The 17,039-nt window shown below is 38.3% G+C and overlaps 1 protein-coding gene across 1 annotated transcript in view; it reads left to right on the forward strand.

Annotated features, from left to right (window-relative positions):
* Positions 1-17,039, forward strand: part of MAPK1 (mitogen-activated protein kinase 1) — a 38,853-nt gene that overhangs the window by 12,680 nt on the left and 9,134 nt on the right. Inside the window, exons 2-6 of the mRNA XM_050906428.1 lie at positions 4,842-5,024; positions 6,758-6,947; positions 13,887-14,003; positions 15,796-15,910; positions 16,513-16,644. Of these exons, the coding sequence (XP_050762385.1) occupies positions 4,842-5,024; positions 6,758-6,947; positions 13,887-14,003; positions 15,796-15,910; positions 16,513-16,644 (737 nt within the window). The remainder of the gene's footprint in view (positions 1-4,841; positions 5,025-6,757; positions 6,948-13,886; positions 14,004-15,795; positions 15,911-16,512; positions 16,645-17,039) is intronic.

Here is a 17,039-nt window from a genome sequence, read left to right on the forward strand (position 1 = left end):
ATCAGCTTGTTTGCTGGTTATTATTTTTGCCTTTCCTCTCCTGGTTGCAAGCAGAATTATTCAATATTTCAGAAAGATTCTTATCCCTGGATATGCCCTTGGAATCTTGTTTCCATGGCAACACAAAGCTACTGATAAAACATCCCTTTTAAACTTCAAATCAGTCTTTTATTTAGAGTTGTAATTAGGATGTTTGCCGGTAGCATTGTGTATTTTTATGTGTATGTATGCATATGCTGAGCCGTAAGGTGAATAATCCTCGAAGTGTTGGAAGAATATCCCGTGATGGGGTAAGCCTTCAGGCAGCGTGGCAGAGGAGTGTACTGAGGATGGGGGTGCCGACAGAGTAGGCAGTTGTTTTTCAACGGTTATGTGAAGAAACAGCCCTCTGTGGGATGTAACTATTGCCAGGAGCTGGCTCTTTTCCTCCCGGCAGCTGCAGCATGCTCTCACTTGTTCCAGTTCTGCTCCGAAATGAAACATGTGAGGAATAGAAATGGATGGAAGAACGTGCAGCAGCCATTGTGGGTAGAAGGAGCTGAGCTTTGGCACTTGTCCCGTTCTGTCTGGTGAAAAGCTTTCCTTCCTTGAGAAGGAGTTAATGGGAGAGGGGCTACATGTCAGAGGTTCATCTGAGCAATTAGTATGCTGTTCTCTGTAGGCTGCTCAGATACTGCGGTGCGCTTTCTGGTCATTGCATTTGGAAGCAGCCCCACCCTGGACTTCTTTTTAAAAAGGAAATTGGTACCGGAGCAGTAGAAGGATAAAATACTGGCTTTAAAAGTTGTGTGGTGCAACTTCTTGGGTTTTAAATGTTCGTTTGTTTATTTTGTACAGCTGTGCAAGATGTTTTACTTAGTCAAAACTTTGTTATATATTTACAAGATACTTAATATTAGGAATGATAAACTGTACTGCGAGGGCTTGTCTTGATTTTTCACGTGGTGTCTTAAAAGTATCTAAATAATGGTGCTATTGCAGGTTGTCACAGGATACTAAGCACAGCTTGAAATAGGAATAATGTTGTGTATACTAGGGTTGGGCAGTTGCAAAATCTATATTTAAATTTATCACATTACAAATAAATAGCACTCACAGCTGAATGGTTGCATCAGCTTGTGAAGCTGCACATCATTGGGGTGGAAATAAATCCTTCCTTCTGAATATTTAAAGTGTCAGTAACGAGATTAATCATAATGTGAATAACAGACAGACTGTTAAAGGGAAAGTTCTGTGTGCAGTGATTGGTACATGTGGTTAATGATTAGAAACTAAAAGCTATAAATTAGCACTCTAAAAGTTGTTAGTATGTGAAGTGTTATTCCCACTTTACAGATTTTTATCTTCTCTGGAAAAAAGTCTAGATAATAGAAGGTTCTTGCCTTTAGAAGGAGTCCCAGTTAACTGCTTCAGTGAAAATATAAACAGTTGTGAGATTTAGTAGAAGCTGACAGTCTAGACAACTAGGTTAGACTGTGCACACTGGGACAGCGCTTCCAGAATGCAAATAATCTAAATTTAGGATGTGCTGGGTGGTGGATGGGATGTATATGTGGAGCTATTCCTTTTCGGACTGTAGGGGGAGCACAGGTGATTACTAGTCGTAAAATTAGATCTCTAATTCTAGCTAAGGCTAAGCAAGGTGAATCCTGCGTTAAGTGATAAGCTGTTATATTCACTGCAGTGAGTTAATGCATTGAGGGTTTGGATTTGCACTTTTTATAGTTGTTTCATTTGCGAGCACTATAAATGGATGCTGTGTATGAGCAGCATATTTCTTCAGCAGAGTTCTGGAGTACCACTATGGGGTAAATCTGGTGTTGATGGTCGATGGCGGTTGGATGGAGATTGTGAGCAACAGGGCAAGCTTTGGGAAATGGTTCAGTCTGACCTACAAAGGACTCAGTTTTGTTTATGGTGTTTCCTAGGTAGCGAAATAGATGTTGCTATATGGTTTCATCGGCCAAATAGGTGTAGCATATGTGTGTGAGAGAACACATGACTCTTCAGTTCTGCTGAAGTTGAGTCTAATGTGTAGCTTTTACAGTTTTCTATAGCACGTCTCAAATTGAAAAAGCACTCTTTTTTTAAAGGGTCACAGAGTTTACTCAAAGCCATATTTGCTTTAAGGGCTGGGACTCTGAGAATGTGTAACGGTGTCAACTTTATAATACAGATTCTCTGTGTACCTGTATTATTCATGATATTTAAAATATTTATTAGCTTCTTGCTCATAGGAATTGAGATAATTTTTCATACGTTTAATCAAGTTACAGAAAAGCTCATATTTCAGAAAGTGTGACAACAGAAATAAATCCAGTGTCCCTTTTAATGTTTCAACTAAGGTAGTATTTCGGTTTTGCTCTCCTTAGCTGAGGCTTTGCAGTGGTAACAGTAGTGCATGCTTAGCTACATTAGTGTGGTGAGATCTTCTGATACGAACAGAAAAATGACAGTATGCAGAATGTACACTGCAGAGGAAATTGATTGCATCTTTACTGCAAATAGTCAGCTTTTTTCCACACTGAATCATGTGTTTTATAGTTGAACCATCTGAAAGCAAAATTACCCATCCTTTTTTAAGTAACAGCATAAACTTTTTGCTAAGAAAATGCTTCAAGAACTGTAAGTGAAACAGCTACAAGAGAGGAGATCTTGGTATATTTAATTGATGGATTCAAGTTCATTGAATCTGTACAAGGAAAGATGCATATTTTTCATCAATAACCAACCTTTGCTTGAGAAGCAATAACTTAGAGATTTATCGAACATAAAAGCTCCTAATCTCTTACAATTTAAGCAGCATCAATTGGTAAATATTGGCATTTTGCCTTTTCCTGCTCTGCATAGCTGCTGGTGTCCAGTACTTTGAAAGGAAGTTAAGATTCTCCATTGTGGGAGAAAAAAATATGCTTAAGTCAATACAAAGAAGGAGGTAGGAGGTTTGTTTATAATGATAAAATGGTCCATAGGATTCTTTCATTTCTTTCCCAAATACAGGGTTTCATGATTCAGAATTATTTCTAGTTTTGTTTTCTGCTTGTGACTTACCTTACTGGTATACTGTAAACACCGCAGGTGATTAACTGATTAACTAAGAAAATTACTGTAGACGAAGTGCTCTTGAAGGCTATGCCAAGTTCCACTTATGGTACTTTGTTAGTATCTATTTTGGGACTTATGAACTGCTAATGTGTTATCTATACATATGTAATAGCAACAGTTGTAATGAATACTTGCTTAGCATGTGGAATTTCAAAGCACCCTGTGGAGCATTTGAGTTCAGTGTTTCTAGAGGCAAATAAATTGTGCAGTCTGTCTGTGGTTATAGATGGAGTTACAGATGCAGACAGGTCAAAGTGATTCTGCGGAAAAATCATGCAGAAAGGATGTCACTAGATATGCACGAGCTGGTACAGTGGTAACAGTACTGTCTCAGAAAAACCTTATTGCACCATAAATCTGCTCAATGGTAGAAGAACCTTGACGTGACCAGACATTTGAATTACTTTTAGGTCTCCTTTCCTAATTGGATTTTCGTATTTCATTCTGCTTTACCTGATCACCAGATACCTGGATATCTCAGCAGAGTAAGGCCAATTAAGAGAGTTTCAAAGAATGTTCTGGGACTCGATTATAGAAAATTGGTGGAATGTAAAGCATGTTTGGCTAGTATGTTAATATTTTTATATGATATAGTTGAGGCTAACAGAAATGTTTCAATTTAGGCTTGATTTTTTTTTTTAATTTCCAAACAATGCAGTAGTGAGCAAAAATAAATTTGAAAGGAACAAGGATCATATACACACATTTAAATTCTAACTAATTAAATTACCATATACTTTTAATAAAAAGAGAAATTATTATAATGAGATGCTTTGTCATTCATATAAGCGAGACCATAGAAAACATCCTAAAATTTGTAAGGATTCATAACATTTTTACTAAATAATAATCTGAGTCCAAATTTTAGAAAATTATGTATATTTTACTGAGCCTTTTTATTAGGCTCAAGCTGTGATATTCTTCATAAATGCGTAGGCATTTTGAACAGAAATAGGGAGACTGCTTTATTGGTATAGCTAGGAATGCTGTTCTGAGCTTCTGAAATGACAGTACAGTAAATGTAGCAGCCAGTGTGTTCGTTAATATGGGTCACAATCACTGTATTACCTTGTTGTACTGCTGCTTGCTTTCGCTTCATGTGTGTAGTCAGGTGCATTCTTTCTGTTCTCGAACTCTGTTATCTTTGGAATTGAACTTGGAAAGCTGTTTTCACAAATTCTCCATCCCTTTTGTTCTTCCATGTCTGTTCTTCATGGAGGTGCCGACAGTGTAGCTCGATGGAGGAGTAAAAGGTTGTGACATCTGGAATTACTTGCAGGATTTAGACATAGGATGTGGAATTCTGCTGCTTCAAAGACGATTTCTGCAGGCTTTTCTGCACCCGAAAGTGAATGGGTTAACTCAAGATGAACTTTTTCTCTCAAACTTCTTCTTGATTACAGCATACGGAAAAAGACTCAAAATTGTTTGTTCCACAGGCTGATAAAGATGATGAATACTTCTTTCTTTGTTCAGGTATCCGAGAATCAGCAGACTCCTAAGTCAGTTGGGAAGGCTAATGACCTGTAGATACACAAATAGGCTGGTGACAGAACAACAGTATTTTGTCTGTTCATCAGACTAAAAGATACATGCCACTGTCGCTTCTCTTCATTAGATAAAAATGAACGTAAAACAAATGCACTGCCCCTATATTCGGCTGAATTTGCATTGTTTCTTTCTGAATTGAATGAATTTAATATTCCTTATAACTGATGTTATTGATTCTCTTCTAGTTCTGCCTATGATAACGTCAACAAAGTTCGAGTTGCTATAAAGAAAATCAGTCCTTTTGAGCATCAGACGTACTGCCAGAGAACTCTGAGAGAGATTAAGATCCTACTGCGCTTCAGGCATGAGAATATTATTGGAATAAATGATATTATCAGAGCTCCGACTATTGAACAAATGAAAGATGTGTATCCTTTCAAAGTTTTAAGTTATTCTGCATAATTAGTGATGGTTGCCGCCTTCTCTGTTTTGGTTATTTCTTCCTTTTCGTCCTCTTTTTTACTAAATTTTAATAAAAGTTGGTTTCTATTGTAAATTGAAAGGGAAGTTCATAGTGTTTCATTGGTTTATAGATACATAGATAGATTTGATATGTAGGTGAACGCTAGTTTTGTTTGGTCTTTTTCAGGAGAAGAAAAAAAATGTTAATTTCGGTCTTCCAAGGCAAAGAACTCAACATAGTAGAGATGATTTAGTTTAGGTGCTTACTCCTAAAACTATATTTGCTGTTAATAGAGCTGCTGTTAGAACTGATTGCTTTGAGGAGAAAATAAAATGGCCAGACTCTGCTATAATTGTCTAAAATTTTCTTAAAGAATAGAATGGATACATCTTGGGGGGGGGGGAATTAAAATAAAGCAAAACATAACCCCCAGTTTTGCAGTGCTTCCTGCATATGTGAAAAGTCTGAAACTGCACATGGGCAGGTAAACATGCTTGATTAATATATGCAAATCTGGCCTTTTTGTTATACTCATTGTTCTTTCATGGGAAACTTGGCTTTGTGTAGATATGACTTTGTGTGGATATCTAACGTATGAAGTAGTCTTAGCTGGGAGACTCTGCCTGAGGTACAAGGCCTAGTTTACAGTCAGCCAGCTTAATTTCCCCAAGTCCGTGTGCATTGGTTCCTATTGGTTTTGCAGGTCTTTGCAGATGCCCGCTGAATAAAAGGCGTAAGTGCATGGAGGCAGGAATTGAATTGAATCTAGGTCAAATGTTTTCACTTCATAAATTATCAATATATTATTTGAGTTCAATTGGTCTTATGTGGGGTTCTGAGGTTGCGTTTCTGTGGCCATTTTGACTAATGTAAGTGCATGCTGCCTGTAAAAAGATGTCCCAGTTGTGTGATCCAATCTGAATACCCAGAGGAGAGGATGGGAACGCCCAACTGGAATGGCAATAGTAGTGTGTGTTTTCATGAAATCCTATTTTGGTGAAAAGTGATCATGGAACTACACCCCAAGGGTTTTGCGGCCAAATTGAATTAAGGGAGAAGAAAATTTTACTTAACTCATTCCTGCCAAAGCAGGAAAAAAAAAACCCTTTTCTTTATGTTCATTCCAATCTCAGGGAAAAAAAAAATCATCTGACTGAAAATATTAGGATTTAATTTTTGTAAGCAGAGGGCTGTTGTGTTCAATGTAGCATAATAAATATATAGTAAAGGAGAACAACAGCTGAATTTTTGAAGTGGAGAGGAAGCAGAGAAGACTGATCAGAAATGATCAGATCTTCTACCTTCATGCTTTTATGCAACCAGAAGCAAGTATCTCAGAAGTTTATTACTCATTAAACTAAAAACCAGTCTTTGTTTCTTGGCAAGCAGAATAGGAATATGATCATATTAAGATTCCAATAAAAATCAGGCTCTAATATAAAGAAATAGAGGTTTATGATGATTAAGTTGAGAGGACCACATGCTGGTGCCTCTTAATTCTGTAAAGGGCTGCATCACGTAACAGGATTGATTTGACTGAAAACTTGTAAAGCAAGAAGTAACTACATAGTTTCATAATTGTTATGAAGCAGACAAATAAGAGAGAAAAATTGTTATAGAAGTTTCACTGAGTACTGTATGTTGATATCTAACATGACACCACATTTGCTTTGCTGCCTTACATCTGATGCCTTACAGATACATTGTGCAAGATCTTATGGAGACAGATCTTTACAAGCTCTTAAAGACTCAACACCTCAGCAACGACCACATTTGTTATTTCCTTTACCAGATTCTGAGAGGGTTAAAATATATCCATTCAGCCAATGTGCTTCATCGTGACCTCAAACCTTCAAATTTGCTGCTTAACACCACTTGTGATCTCAAGGTTAGTTGAAATTTCTTACAAATTTTGCTACTATGGTCTTCACAAACTACCTGCCATAACCATGAATGTGGTTTTGTTACTGGGGATTAATGTGATTTTTATCCTGGAAAGATTGCCAAAACATTATTGGATTTGATAAAATAATTATTAAGATTTGAGTGACTAAGAACTCACTGTTACACTGTTTTAATGAGTGCATCACTGTTTCCATCTGGAGGCTGACTTTGAAACAGCCTCTTTGAATCATAGAATCATAGAATGGTTTGGGTCGGAAGGGGCTTTAAAGATCATCGAGTTCCAACCCCCCGGCCACGGGCAGGGACACCTTCCACTAGACCAGGTTGCTCAAAGCCCCATCCAGCCTGGCCTTGAACACTTCCAGGGAGGGGGCTTCCACAACCTCTCTGAGCAACCTGTTCCAGTGCCTCGCCACCCTCACAGTGAAGAACTTCTTCCTTACAGCTAATCTAAATCTACCCTCTTTCAGTTTAAAGCCATTACCCCTTGTCCTATCACTGCATGCCCTTGTAAAAAGTCCCTCTCCAGCTTTCTTGTAGGCCCCCTTTAGGCACTGGAAGGCTGCTATAAGGTCTTCCCGGAGCCTTCTCTTCTCCAGGCTGAACGACCCCAACTCTCTCAGCCTGTCCTCATAGGAGAGGTGCACCAGCCCTCTGATCGTCTTTGTGGCCCTCCTCTGGACTCGCTCCAACAGGTCCGTGTCCTTCTGATGTTGGGGCCCCAGAGCTGAATGCAGTACTCAAAGCTAGTAAGAGTGAAAGCTAGGTGAAAATACTTATCTGAAGCAGAATTGAGTTTACCTAGAAAGTAAACTCAAAACTATGCATATTTCAAGTCTTGGTTTCTCTGTTTAAACTGTTAATTGTTCATTGTTGGAAAAGGACTTCATATTAGTGGGCAACTAAAATGGCATGGGAAATTCAGTGCTGATTAAATGCACAGCAATTACTTGGAGAGAGAATGTTCCTAATTTACATTTCCAGTGATGGGCTCTGTACTAGTTAATACTACAGAAGGATGATCTTAGAGCTGTTATGATTCTTGGAAAATGTCAGCTCAATGCTTAGTGGCATTCAGTAAAGCAAACCAAGTGTGAAGAATTAGAACAGAAATAGAGAATAAAACAGAAAACATGCCATTCTATGACTTTCTGTTGTTTTTGTCTTCAGTTCTGTGTGATCATAGTTATCACGCTTCTCCCTATGATATCCTTTTAAAATGAGGAGACCAGGACTTCAAAGTCTTCTCTCCATATCGGGAACAGCTATTTAGCCTAGGTCTCCTCTGCTGGAAGATACTGCTTGAGGAAAAGAAAGAATACAATAGAATTTGAGAAAATTGTTAGTGGCATAGGGAGGGTGAATAGAGAACAGTTGTTCACTGTCTTTATTAAAAAGGTCGGGGGGGGAATGAAAGGAGCAGGTGGCATGCTCAGAGTGGAAGGACATAGTAGTTAACTTGCAGTATTGTTAAGCTGTGGAATTTGGTACCACAGAGCACTGTAGATATTACAGATAATGTGACTTAAAAAAAACACCAAGCAAGTTAGTAGAAGAAAAAGCTATTGAATGCTACCTCTGGTTTAGAGTCCATGGAAGATGAGAGAGACTAGTAGAGAAGCATTGGAATATGCTCCCTTTTACACTTTACGTTGTGTATTTACTGTTGGCCACTGATGGAGCGAGATTACGCAGTGTGCTGGTTTTGGCTGGGCTAGAGTTAATTTCCTTCATAGTAGCTAGTATGGGGCTATGTTTTGGATTTGTGCTGGAAACAGTGTTGATAATGCAGGGATGTTTTAGTTACTGCTGAGCAGTGCTTACACAGAGTCAGGGCCTTTCCTGCTTCTCACCCCACCAGTGAGGCTGGGGGTGCACAAGAAGCTGGGAGGGGACACAGCTGACCAAAGGATATGCTGACCATATGATGTCATGCTCAGCATATAAAGCTGGGGGAAGAAGAAGGAATGGGGGGATGTTCGGAGTGATGGCATTTGTCTTCCCAAGTAACCGTTACGTGTGATGGAGTCCTGCTTTCCTGGAGACGGCTGAACACCTGCCTGCTGAGGGGAAGTAGTGAATGAATTCCTTGGTTTGCTTTGCTTGCATGCACAGCTTTTGCTTTACCTATTAAACTGTCTTTATCTCAACCCATGAGTTTTCTCACTTTTACCTTTCCGATTCTCTCCCTGATCCCACTCAGGGGGCGGTGGGGAGTGAGCGAGCGGCTATGTGGTGCTTAGTTGCTGGCTGGGGTTAAACCATGACACGGAGCTGACATTACTTTGATCTGACGTGGTACAACTGTGTCTGTTGCATACTGTGTTGCACCTAATTACACTTTGTTTTTTATAGTAGCTCTAGCTTTCTCATTTTTAAAAAAACAAGCAAAACAAAAAATATCCTCTTCAAAATGTAAACCAGTTGCTGGCCCTACAAGTTTGTCACAATTCCAAGAGAAGTCCTTGCTGTTCATATGCTGGTCCATTCTAAATACTGGTTACACGATCAGTTCGCTTTATGTTCCCACTGCTACTTGTCAGCTTTTCCTAATGCACGGTACTGCTGGACTGGCCGCCTCTGACTCTTGCTATGGGATTTCAGCAGCTGTTATTACATCAGATCCCTTCAAGGCATTAACCCCTTCATGAAAGAAATGGGGTAAAATCTACGACGACTGTGCGATAGAAGCAGGAAAGAACAGCTTGAGTGTAGCTCTGTGTTCTGTGCAATTAAAGGCAATAAAATAATAAAAGGTAATGTTTTAACACAAGTAAGATGGTCATGAAAAAGCAGATAAGCTCACTGTATGGCAAAATAATACAATAAGACCTTAGTTGAGTACTGTTACAATTTCTTTATAAGATTTTAAAAACAGCGTGCCACTGCAATACGTGCTTTCTAATGCAGAATATGGTAGTCTGTATGACAGAGCATATGCTTTTTCATAACCTAAAGGGAACTCTGGTGTTTTATTAATACCACATCTAAAGTTTAAACAACAGAATTGGAGAGAAAACTAGTACATGTTAGGCCTTGTCTGATGAATGCTGAACTTGTACTAACTTGTTTCTTTTAGGGCCGTTCTGCAAGTCTGTGTGTCAGCTATGTACGTGTGCATGCTTACAAAGCTGATTATTGTACATAAACTTGAAACCCAGCATACTGTGAAAATGAACAAATTAAAATCACACTTTCAGAAGAAGGAAAATAGAAAGTTTGTTCATCTTCAGTGGTAATGCTGTTAGCTTCTTTCTTTAATGGCATTATGAGAAAGAGCTGTCGATCTCTTCTGGAGCTCAGAGTCCTACAGGTTGTAACAAGAGCTCCTTCTTTCTTCTCCCTTAAACATGATCTTGACCTCTGGATCATAGATTCCATTTCCAGGAAAGAAATGTATGAGTGTCTTGACACGATTTGCCTGTGAACCCTATAGCTTGTCCTAAGCAGCTGAAAGGCTCAGGGCAGAAGTGCAGAATCTAAAACTGTTTCTATTTCCTTAGGCTATGCTACAGACTTAAATGAGACCTTAAATATGACTTATGACATAGTGGATGAAAGTTTGTGGAAGTACACCATTTGACTTAAGTACTGTCTCTTGTTATACACTTTCAGTGAAAGATTAGATTTGAGAGTCCATGAAAACTACTACCTTGGAATCTCTCTCCAGCGAGGGTCCTGGGTAATAAAGATATGGGTCTTCTCTTTTTCAGCCTGGCATCTTTCCCATGAATGAGATTAATGTATATTGACGTGCTACAGGCTGGAATATACTCTAAAATAGTATCTAACATTTTTAGAAATATTTTCACATGCTTTCATGATTATCTGCATCCAACAGTTTGACCTGTTTTGCTGTTCTGTAAATGAAATAAGTTACATAAAAACTCTCATGACCATATAATTTTCCTAGGCCAGTGGCATTAATATTTCAGAAAATGAGGTCAAAGTTATTTTAAACAGATTCTCAACGAGTATATTGCAGTGTCTTCAGTGTACCAGTTTACTCTAGCTGAGAATCTACTCCTTTGTCTTGGTTAAAACATGAATAATATTGCTATAGTGTGTTAATAAGTTGCAGTTTTCCTCAAAAAATCCCTCTAGATAGAAAAGCACAAGTTATTGTTTGTTTCAGGATTTTACCAATTACTCTAGAGATGCAACTGTTTCAATTACCATCTTATCAGTAACAAATAAACTTAATGGAAGCCTCTCCTTTTTCTTTTATACAAATATATACATACATGTGCAGAGACTACTCAATGATACAACTTCAGATATTTCAGTACACTAGTAGCACTGTTGGGCATCATTTCATTTGCTTAGTAAATGGTTATATGTACATGATCTTCATAAATCTTCTCATCTGCTTGGTAGCTTCATCCAATTTTAAGCCATCTCTGTTTAAAAAGGGAAAAAAAAAGCATACTTGATACTGATTACAAGAACATTGTTTTCAAGAAGTGGAAGCTAAATAGAGAAATAGGATGCTCGCATTTTATTTATTTATTTAGTGGGGGAGTTTTTCCTTCTCTCTTAGTAGCATCTGTTCTGTCTCTCCCAAGGCATGAAGCACTGACTGACATACCTGGGTCTTTCATTATGCAGTTTTTTATTCTCTGCTATGACGGAGAAAATTTTGCCAAGAAAAAAAATGCCAAGAAAATTTTGCCTGTCATTATGTTGCTCTCACAGATTCTTTCTTCTTTTGTTTTAGTTCTGATTGAGAAGCCTACCTTCTTCTACTCGCAATTTTTTTTTTCCCCCAGATAGGGTACCTGCTCTGTTAAATGTGTTCTGTTGCCACAAGGCAAGAACTGTCTGCCCTCACCAGGGTACAGTCAGTCTCTGTGCTTCTTCCCTTGCACCTGGGACTTCAGGCAGAATGCTGGCCTCTCCAGCTTCTTTTTTATTCTGCCCTGCTAATGCTCCTGCTCAGCTCTGCAGCCAAAAGCTCCTGGTCTGCTGCTAACAGCCAAAAGCCTCTTTCTTGCAGCTTCAGCCTTGATGTCTTTCTCACTAATGGTGTTTCTTCTTTTCTACTTAACCTGTTTCTGCTCTAGTCAGCAGGGGCTTTTTGTCATTTTAATGAGCTCTCTTTGTCATTAATCTTCCTTTCCATCCCATGTGCGTTTTTCTACTTGAGTTGAGAGATTCACAGACACATTCTGTAATTCAGTTCTTTCTCCTCACTGTGGACCGGAGAGTGTCTTTCTTCTTTTGTCTTAATAATAACAAAGCATAGCACTTTGCTTATGTGGAATACTATAATTCTGCACAAGTCTCCTTGCCTATAGTCTTATCTAGCTTTTTTGTGAGGTTAGGAGGAAGAGATTACAACAGTTTTGTCTGCCTGCATAATTATTTTCTGAAGTCCATAAAGCTCTCCTCTGCAGTTTCTTCACTTCTGTCTTTATAGGACACTCTACTGATCATTTGTACTGATTCTCTTCATGTAAGCTGCTAATTGCACACAAGGCAGCTGCTCTGTTTCCATAGCCTGGGAAAACCTTGACATGCTTAAAAGGGTTCTTTTTGGCTTTGTTTTCTAAGGATTCAGGGTTTGGGGTTGTTTTCAATATGTAGCTGAAGTCAGAGGAGTCATCCCATGCAGCCTGGCTTATGAATTTCATCATTGCCCTTTCTTCAGTCCCTCTGTTAGTCAGCTGCTGAATCTTGTCTTTCAGATGTAGCTTTTAGTCAGCTGAATCACTTCTTCCTTAACTGATCTATCAATTGTTTCACAGGCTGTCCCTCCAGGAAAATAAAGGAGTAGGTTGCCAGGGTACAATGAGGTTTCTGCGTTTTTGGTAGGATTATCCATTACAGTCTTTATTGACTACGACATATTATTACTTCACGTTTTTAATATAATCAGTGTAAACAATTAACTTTCAAAGAGTAAACTATTATAAAACATATGTAACAACTGTTTGCCAATCCTACATTTGATGCCTTGTTTTTCTGAGAGTACATATTCTTTCATGCAAATGCACTTCGTGTGGAAATTGATCGTTATCATAAACGGTATTTGTTTGGGGGTAGCAAAAGCATATGGATATGTCTAATGTGCTGCTCAACAAGCTTACCATTTACCCTTTGGAAGGTAAGAAAGGAACAGCTGCTGGTACTCTAGAACACTGTCTTTCTTCACATTTTCAATTTTCTTAAATTTCTTCCTGGAGAGCGGACACTAAATAGCTCTGAAAGCTGTGGACCCTCCTTACCAGAGTATAGATAAAAACACTTTTTCCTTTTTGCTGAATTCACTAGTCTAGATCAGAGTTTATTTTTCTTTTCATGGTTAGATGAAACTATTTTCCTGATACAGGATTGGGAAATATTTTCTTGTGGGTTTTTGTTTGTTTTTTTTTTTTAAGCTCATGCTTCCTTCAGCAACCTATGATCTCTCCAGTCTACCATTATCTCATGATTGGATAGGATGTTTCTCGTGCAAAGATGCAGTTACGATGGTAGCTTTTGTAAAAAGGGGTATTGAACTTTGCTACAAATGTGTTGGTTGGTCATTTTGTTTTCTGGAAATCTTAATCTCTTTCTCTTTTCATTTTCTGGTAAATTTCTAATAACAGGTTGGAGCAGTGTATCTTGCCACCTGTCTGGCAGAGAAGGTGTTAAGTAGGCCCGTGGTGGAACATAAATTGTGCCCCAGGAACATCTTTTTTTCCCAAACCGTTTATTCTTCCTGGCTTCTGCGTGGCCTAATCGGGTACTCTTTGTGCTTAATCCAAAACATTTTTCTTAACCTTTGTGTGATAATTTGTTTCTAAAAATATGGGTTACTGTCACTGTATTTGTAGGTGTTACATCATGGGTTGGGGAAAGGTGAATTAGTAATGTTGTAGTATTGGAAGTTGTATGTCTAATATGCCCTTTTTCTTTTTTTTTATTTCTTTAAAACCAGATTTGTGACTTTGGACTGGCTCGTGTTGCAGATCCAGATCATGATCACACAGGATTCTTGACAGAATACGTGGCCACGCGTTGGTACAGGGCTCCGGAAATCATGCTGAATTCTAAGGTAAGAACCGTAGTGCACTGCTATGGTGCTTCTGTTGCTGATTATTCACTTGTGAGTACCAGTTGTGCTTCCCCCCACCCCCTTCTGTGTTTTTAGGATCAGAACACATGCATAGCCTTGAGGAAATGTGGTAATAGATTTGCAGTACAGCTACTGGCTTGCAATAGATTTGTGATCCAGATACAATTACTGGATACTGAGTAATCATGTGCATGAATTCCCATGTGTCCGGTTCCTTGCCAATCATGAGACTTCTTTCCATCAAATGTTCTTCCACAGAGCAGGACAGAAGTGCTAGTAATGAGAGCATTTCACTGCTGCCTTCATCAAGGCTTGCACATGTTGCCTTAATGTTATCTTGACATCTTAATTTAGGTTTAGAATGTATAATGAGGGTGAATCTGATTCTGAAGGCATGTGATCTTTGTTGTGTGTCAATCTCAATTGCATTCCCATAGTCTTAATGAAGTCATCCCTTTGGTTTTTTTATACTTGGAATTATTCTTAGATTCTTCTGTGGCCGTTTTAAGGTGTATCCAGTCCCTGTATGGTGTGACTAACGGGTATCCTTCATAACCTTTGCGTTAGTTTCTACAGCCATACATTTGTTAGCAAACTACCTATGTGACATCTGTGTCTGTATTTTATATTCCTCGAAGACTTTCTTGTTTCTGTAGGATTACTGCTTCATTGGTTGTTGGGTTTAATTTGTTGTGGCAATAGTGTGTCTAATGCACTTTTAGAGAATAGTCATCTGACCAGTCGAGGGGGGTTTTCCCAGCTTCTTGTGTTTTAAACTCACATTGAGGCCATAAACATAGGGCAACTTAACCTTAGTTCTGGATATCCATATATTTTACAAGAAACATTTTTGTGTGTTTCTTAAGAGGTGGTCAACTTAGAATTTTCCTGGCCTATAGCCTGATTCCTTTTAGAATTACAGTGCCTTGAAGACAAACGGTCAAGTGATCACGTCCTGAGAAGCTGGTGCTGAGGTGGCTGTGGATTCAGCAAAGTCATTAGCTTTTGTTGGACGCTCCCTGCTAACGGGAGGGTCGGTAGTGGGCAGCGGGCTATGGGAGGGTAAGGCAAGGGAGCTTGGGGTTCTTGAGGTAAACTCGCCCCTGTGTTGCCCAGGCACTAGTGTAACTAATGTGCCTCTGAATAAAAGCCTTTTCTTACGGATGACGCAGGTTATCCATACGTGTGAAAATATGGCCATTTGTTCCATTCTTATATCCCATTTACTGTTGTTGGCCTTCTCACATCATTTTTACTACTTACTTACCTATTGTGTTTTACAAATCGGCTAACCAACAATCTATTTTGCCCTTTCACCCCTTTGCTGAAGCCTTCTTACTTGTGTGGTATTTAGATCCTATTAGGAAGAAGGATGGCTTTTTTTTGCTTGTGTTTAGCATACTGTTCGGAGCTGTGGAAATAAGAATAGCTTGTTTCCAAAATTTGTTAGTTTACATTTGCTACAAAATTGGGGAGTCTCAAAAATTTGCAGTTAGTAATATGTTTAGCTAAACTTAGAGAATCCTGCTGGAAAAGGCTATCTTGCATACTTCCGTTCTTGCTACCCCTTCGAAGCAGTGTTTTTGATATACAATTCTTAATTATTTCATTCTGTACAGAAAAACCAAACAGCATGAACAAGCATGACTCACCTAAAAAAAAAAAAAAAAGAAATTTATTTGCGTGCACTTTCACAATTTACTAAAGTAACATGTTGCTGCAATTATGCAAAAATTTCTTTGACAAAAATGTGTTTTCGCTTTACTTGCAGGGTTACACCAAGTCTATTGACATCTGGTCAGTAGGCTGTATTCTGGCAGAGATGCTCTCCAACAGACCTATCTTTCCAGGAAAACACTACCTTGACCAACTTAACCATATCCTTGGTAAGCTTTATATAAAAGTAGCATTTCCACATCAGTCTGTCTGTCTCCACCTTTCCTACCAGCTAGACTGGTCTTGGTCACTCATTTCTTTCTCTTATTGGTCAGTGTATAACGTATGGATCTGTAGGGGTATCATCTGTTCCCTGTAGTTATTTCTGCAGTGATTTCTACAACAAATCATTGATTTGGGGGGCAACTAGAGGATACTTACCAACTTATTTACTAGATCAGCAGAGATGTTTTTAAAATAAAAAAAAATTTTAAAAAAGCGCAAATATGCTATTAGGTCCAGGTCAAATTTAAAAAAAAAAAAAAATTTCTATAGATAAGCCACTTAACTGGATCTTTTAAACAGATTACTGATCATTAGAAAACTCAAATGCATTTGTTTATTTACAAGAAAAAATAACTTAAACCTTTTTAGTAAAGGTTTCTAAAAAAATTCTAAGGTGTTCTGTACTCTTAAAACATTTAGTCTGAAATCTTCTTCCCCACAGTTTTAATATTGAGTTTTAGCAAATGTGATATAACCTTTTTAATGTGTTTTTCATAGAATGCAGTACTGTTTGTGTTTTTTGTTTTGGGGTGGTTTTTTTTTTTAGGTATACTTGGATCCCCTTCCCAAGAAGATTTGAATTGTATAATAAATTTAAAGGCCAGAAACTACTTGCTTTCCCTACCGCACAAAAATAAGGTACCATGGAACAGGCTGTTTCCCAATGCTGACCCCAAAGGTATTTTATGCTCTATTACATTGTATCAGAAAGTAATGGCGGGATGGGATTTTTAAAACCACCCTAAGAATTCATTTTTATCTATACTGGAAATAGAAGGTCCCTTCGGCAGTATAAATCTAATATAAAATCATAAACCAGCATGAAACCCTCATACTAGCTTATCTTTTTAAAGCAATTTTTAGTAACTCTGAAGATTACGTGTTGTGGTGTTTGATCTTTAACTTACATCTAAAACGTAAATCCTAACTCTTGTTATTGTCTTTGAAAGCATGATACATTACTCAGGCACTGAACATAGGCGTTGGATTTTGACATAGGCGTCAAAAAAGTCTTGAACTTTGTTTCTAAAGTCGGATATAAGATAGCTGTTTATTGCTGAACTCAGTATAGTT

Source organism: Gymnogyps californianus, chromosome 16 (assembly GCF_018139145.2).
Source record: "Gymnogyps californianus isolate 813 chromosome 16, ASM1813914v2, whole genome shotgun sequence".
In the NCBI taxonomy this organism is placed as follows: Eukaryota; Metazoa; Chordata; class Aves; order Accipitriformes; family Cathartidae; genus Gymnogyps; species Gymnogyps californianus.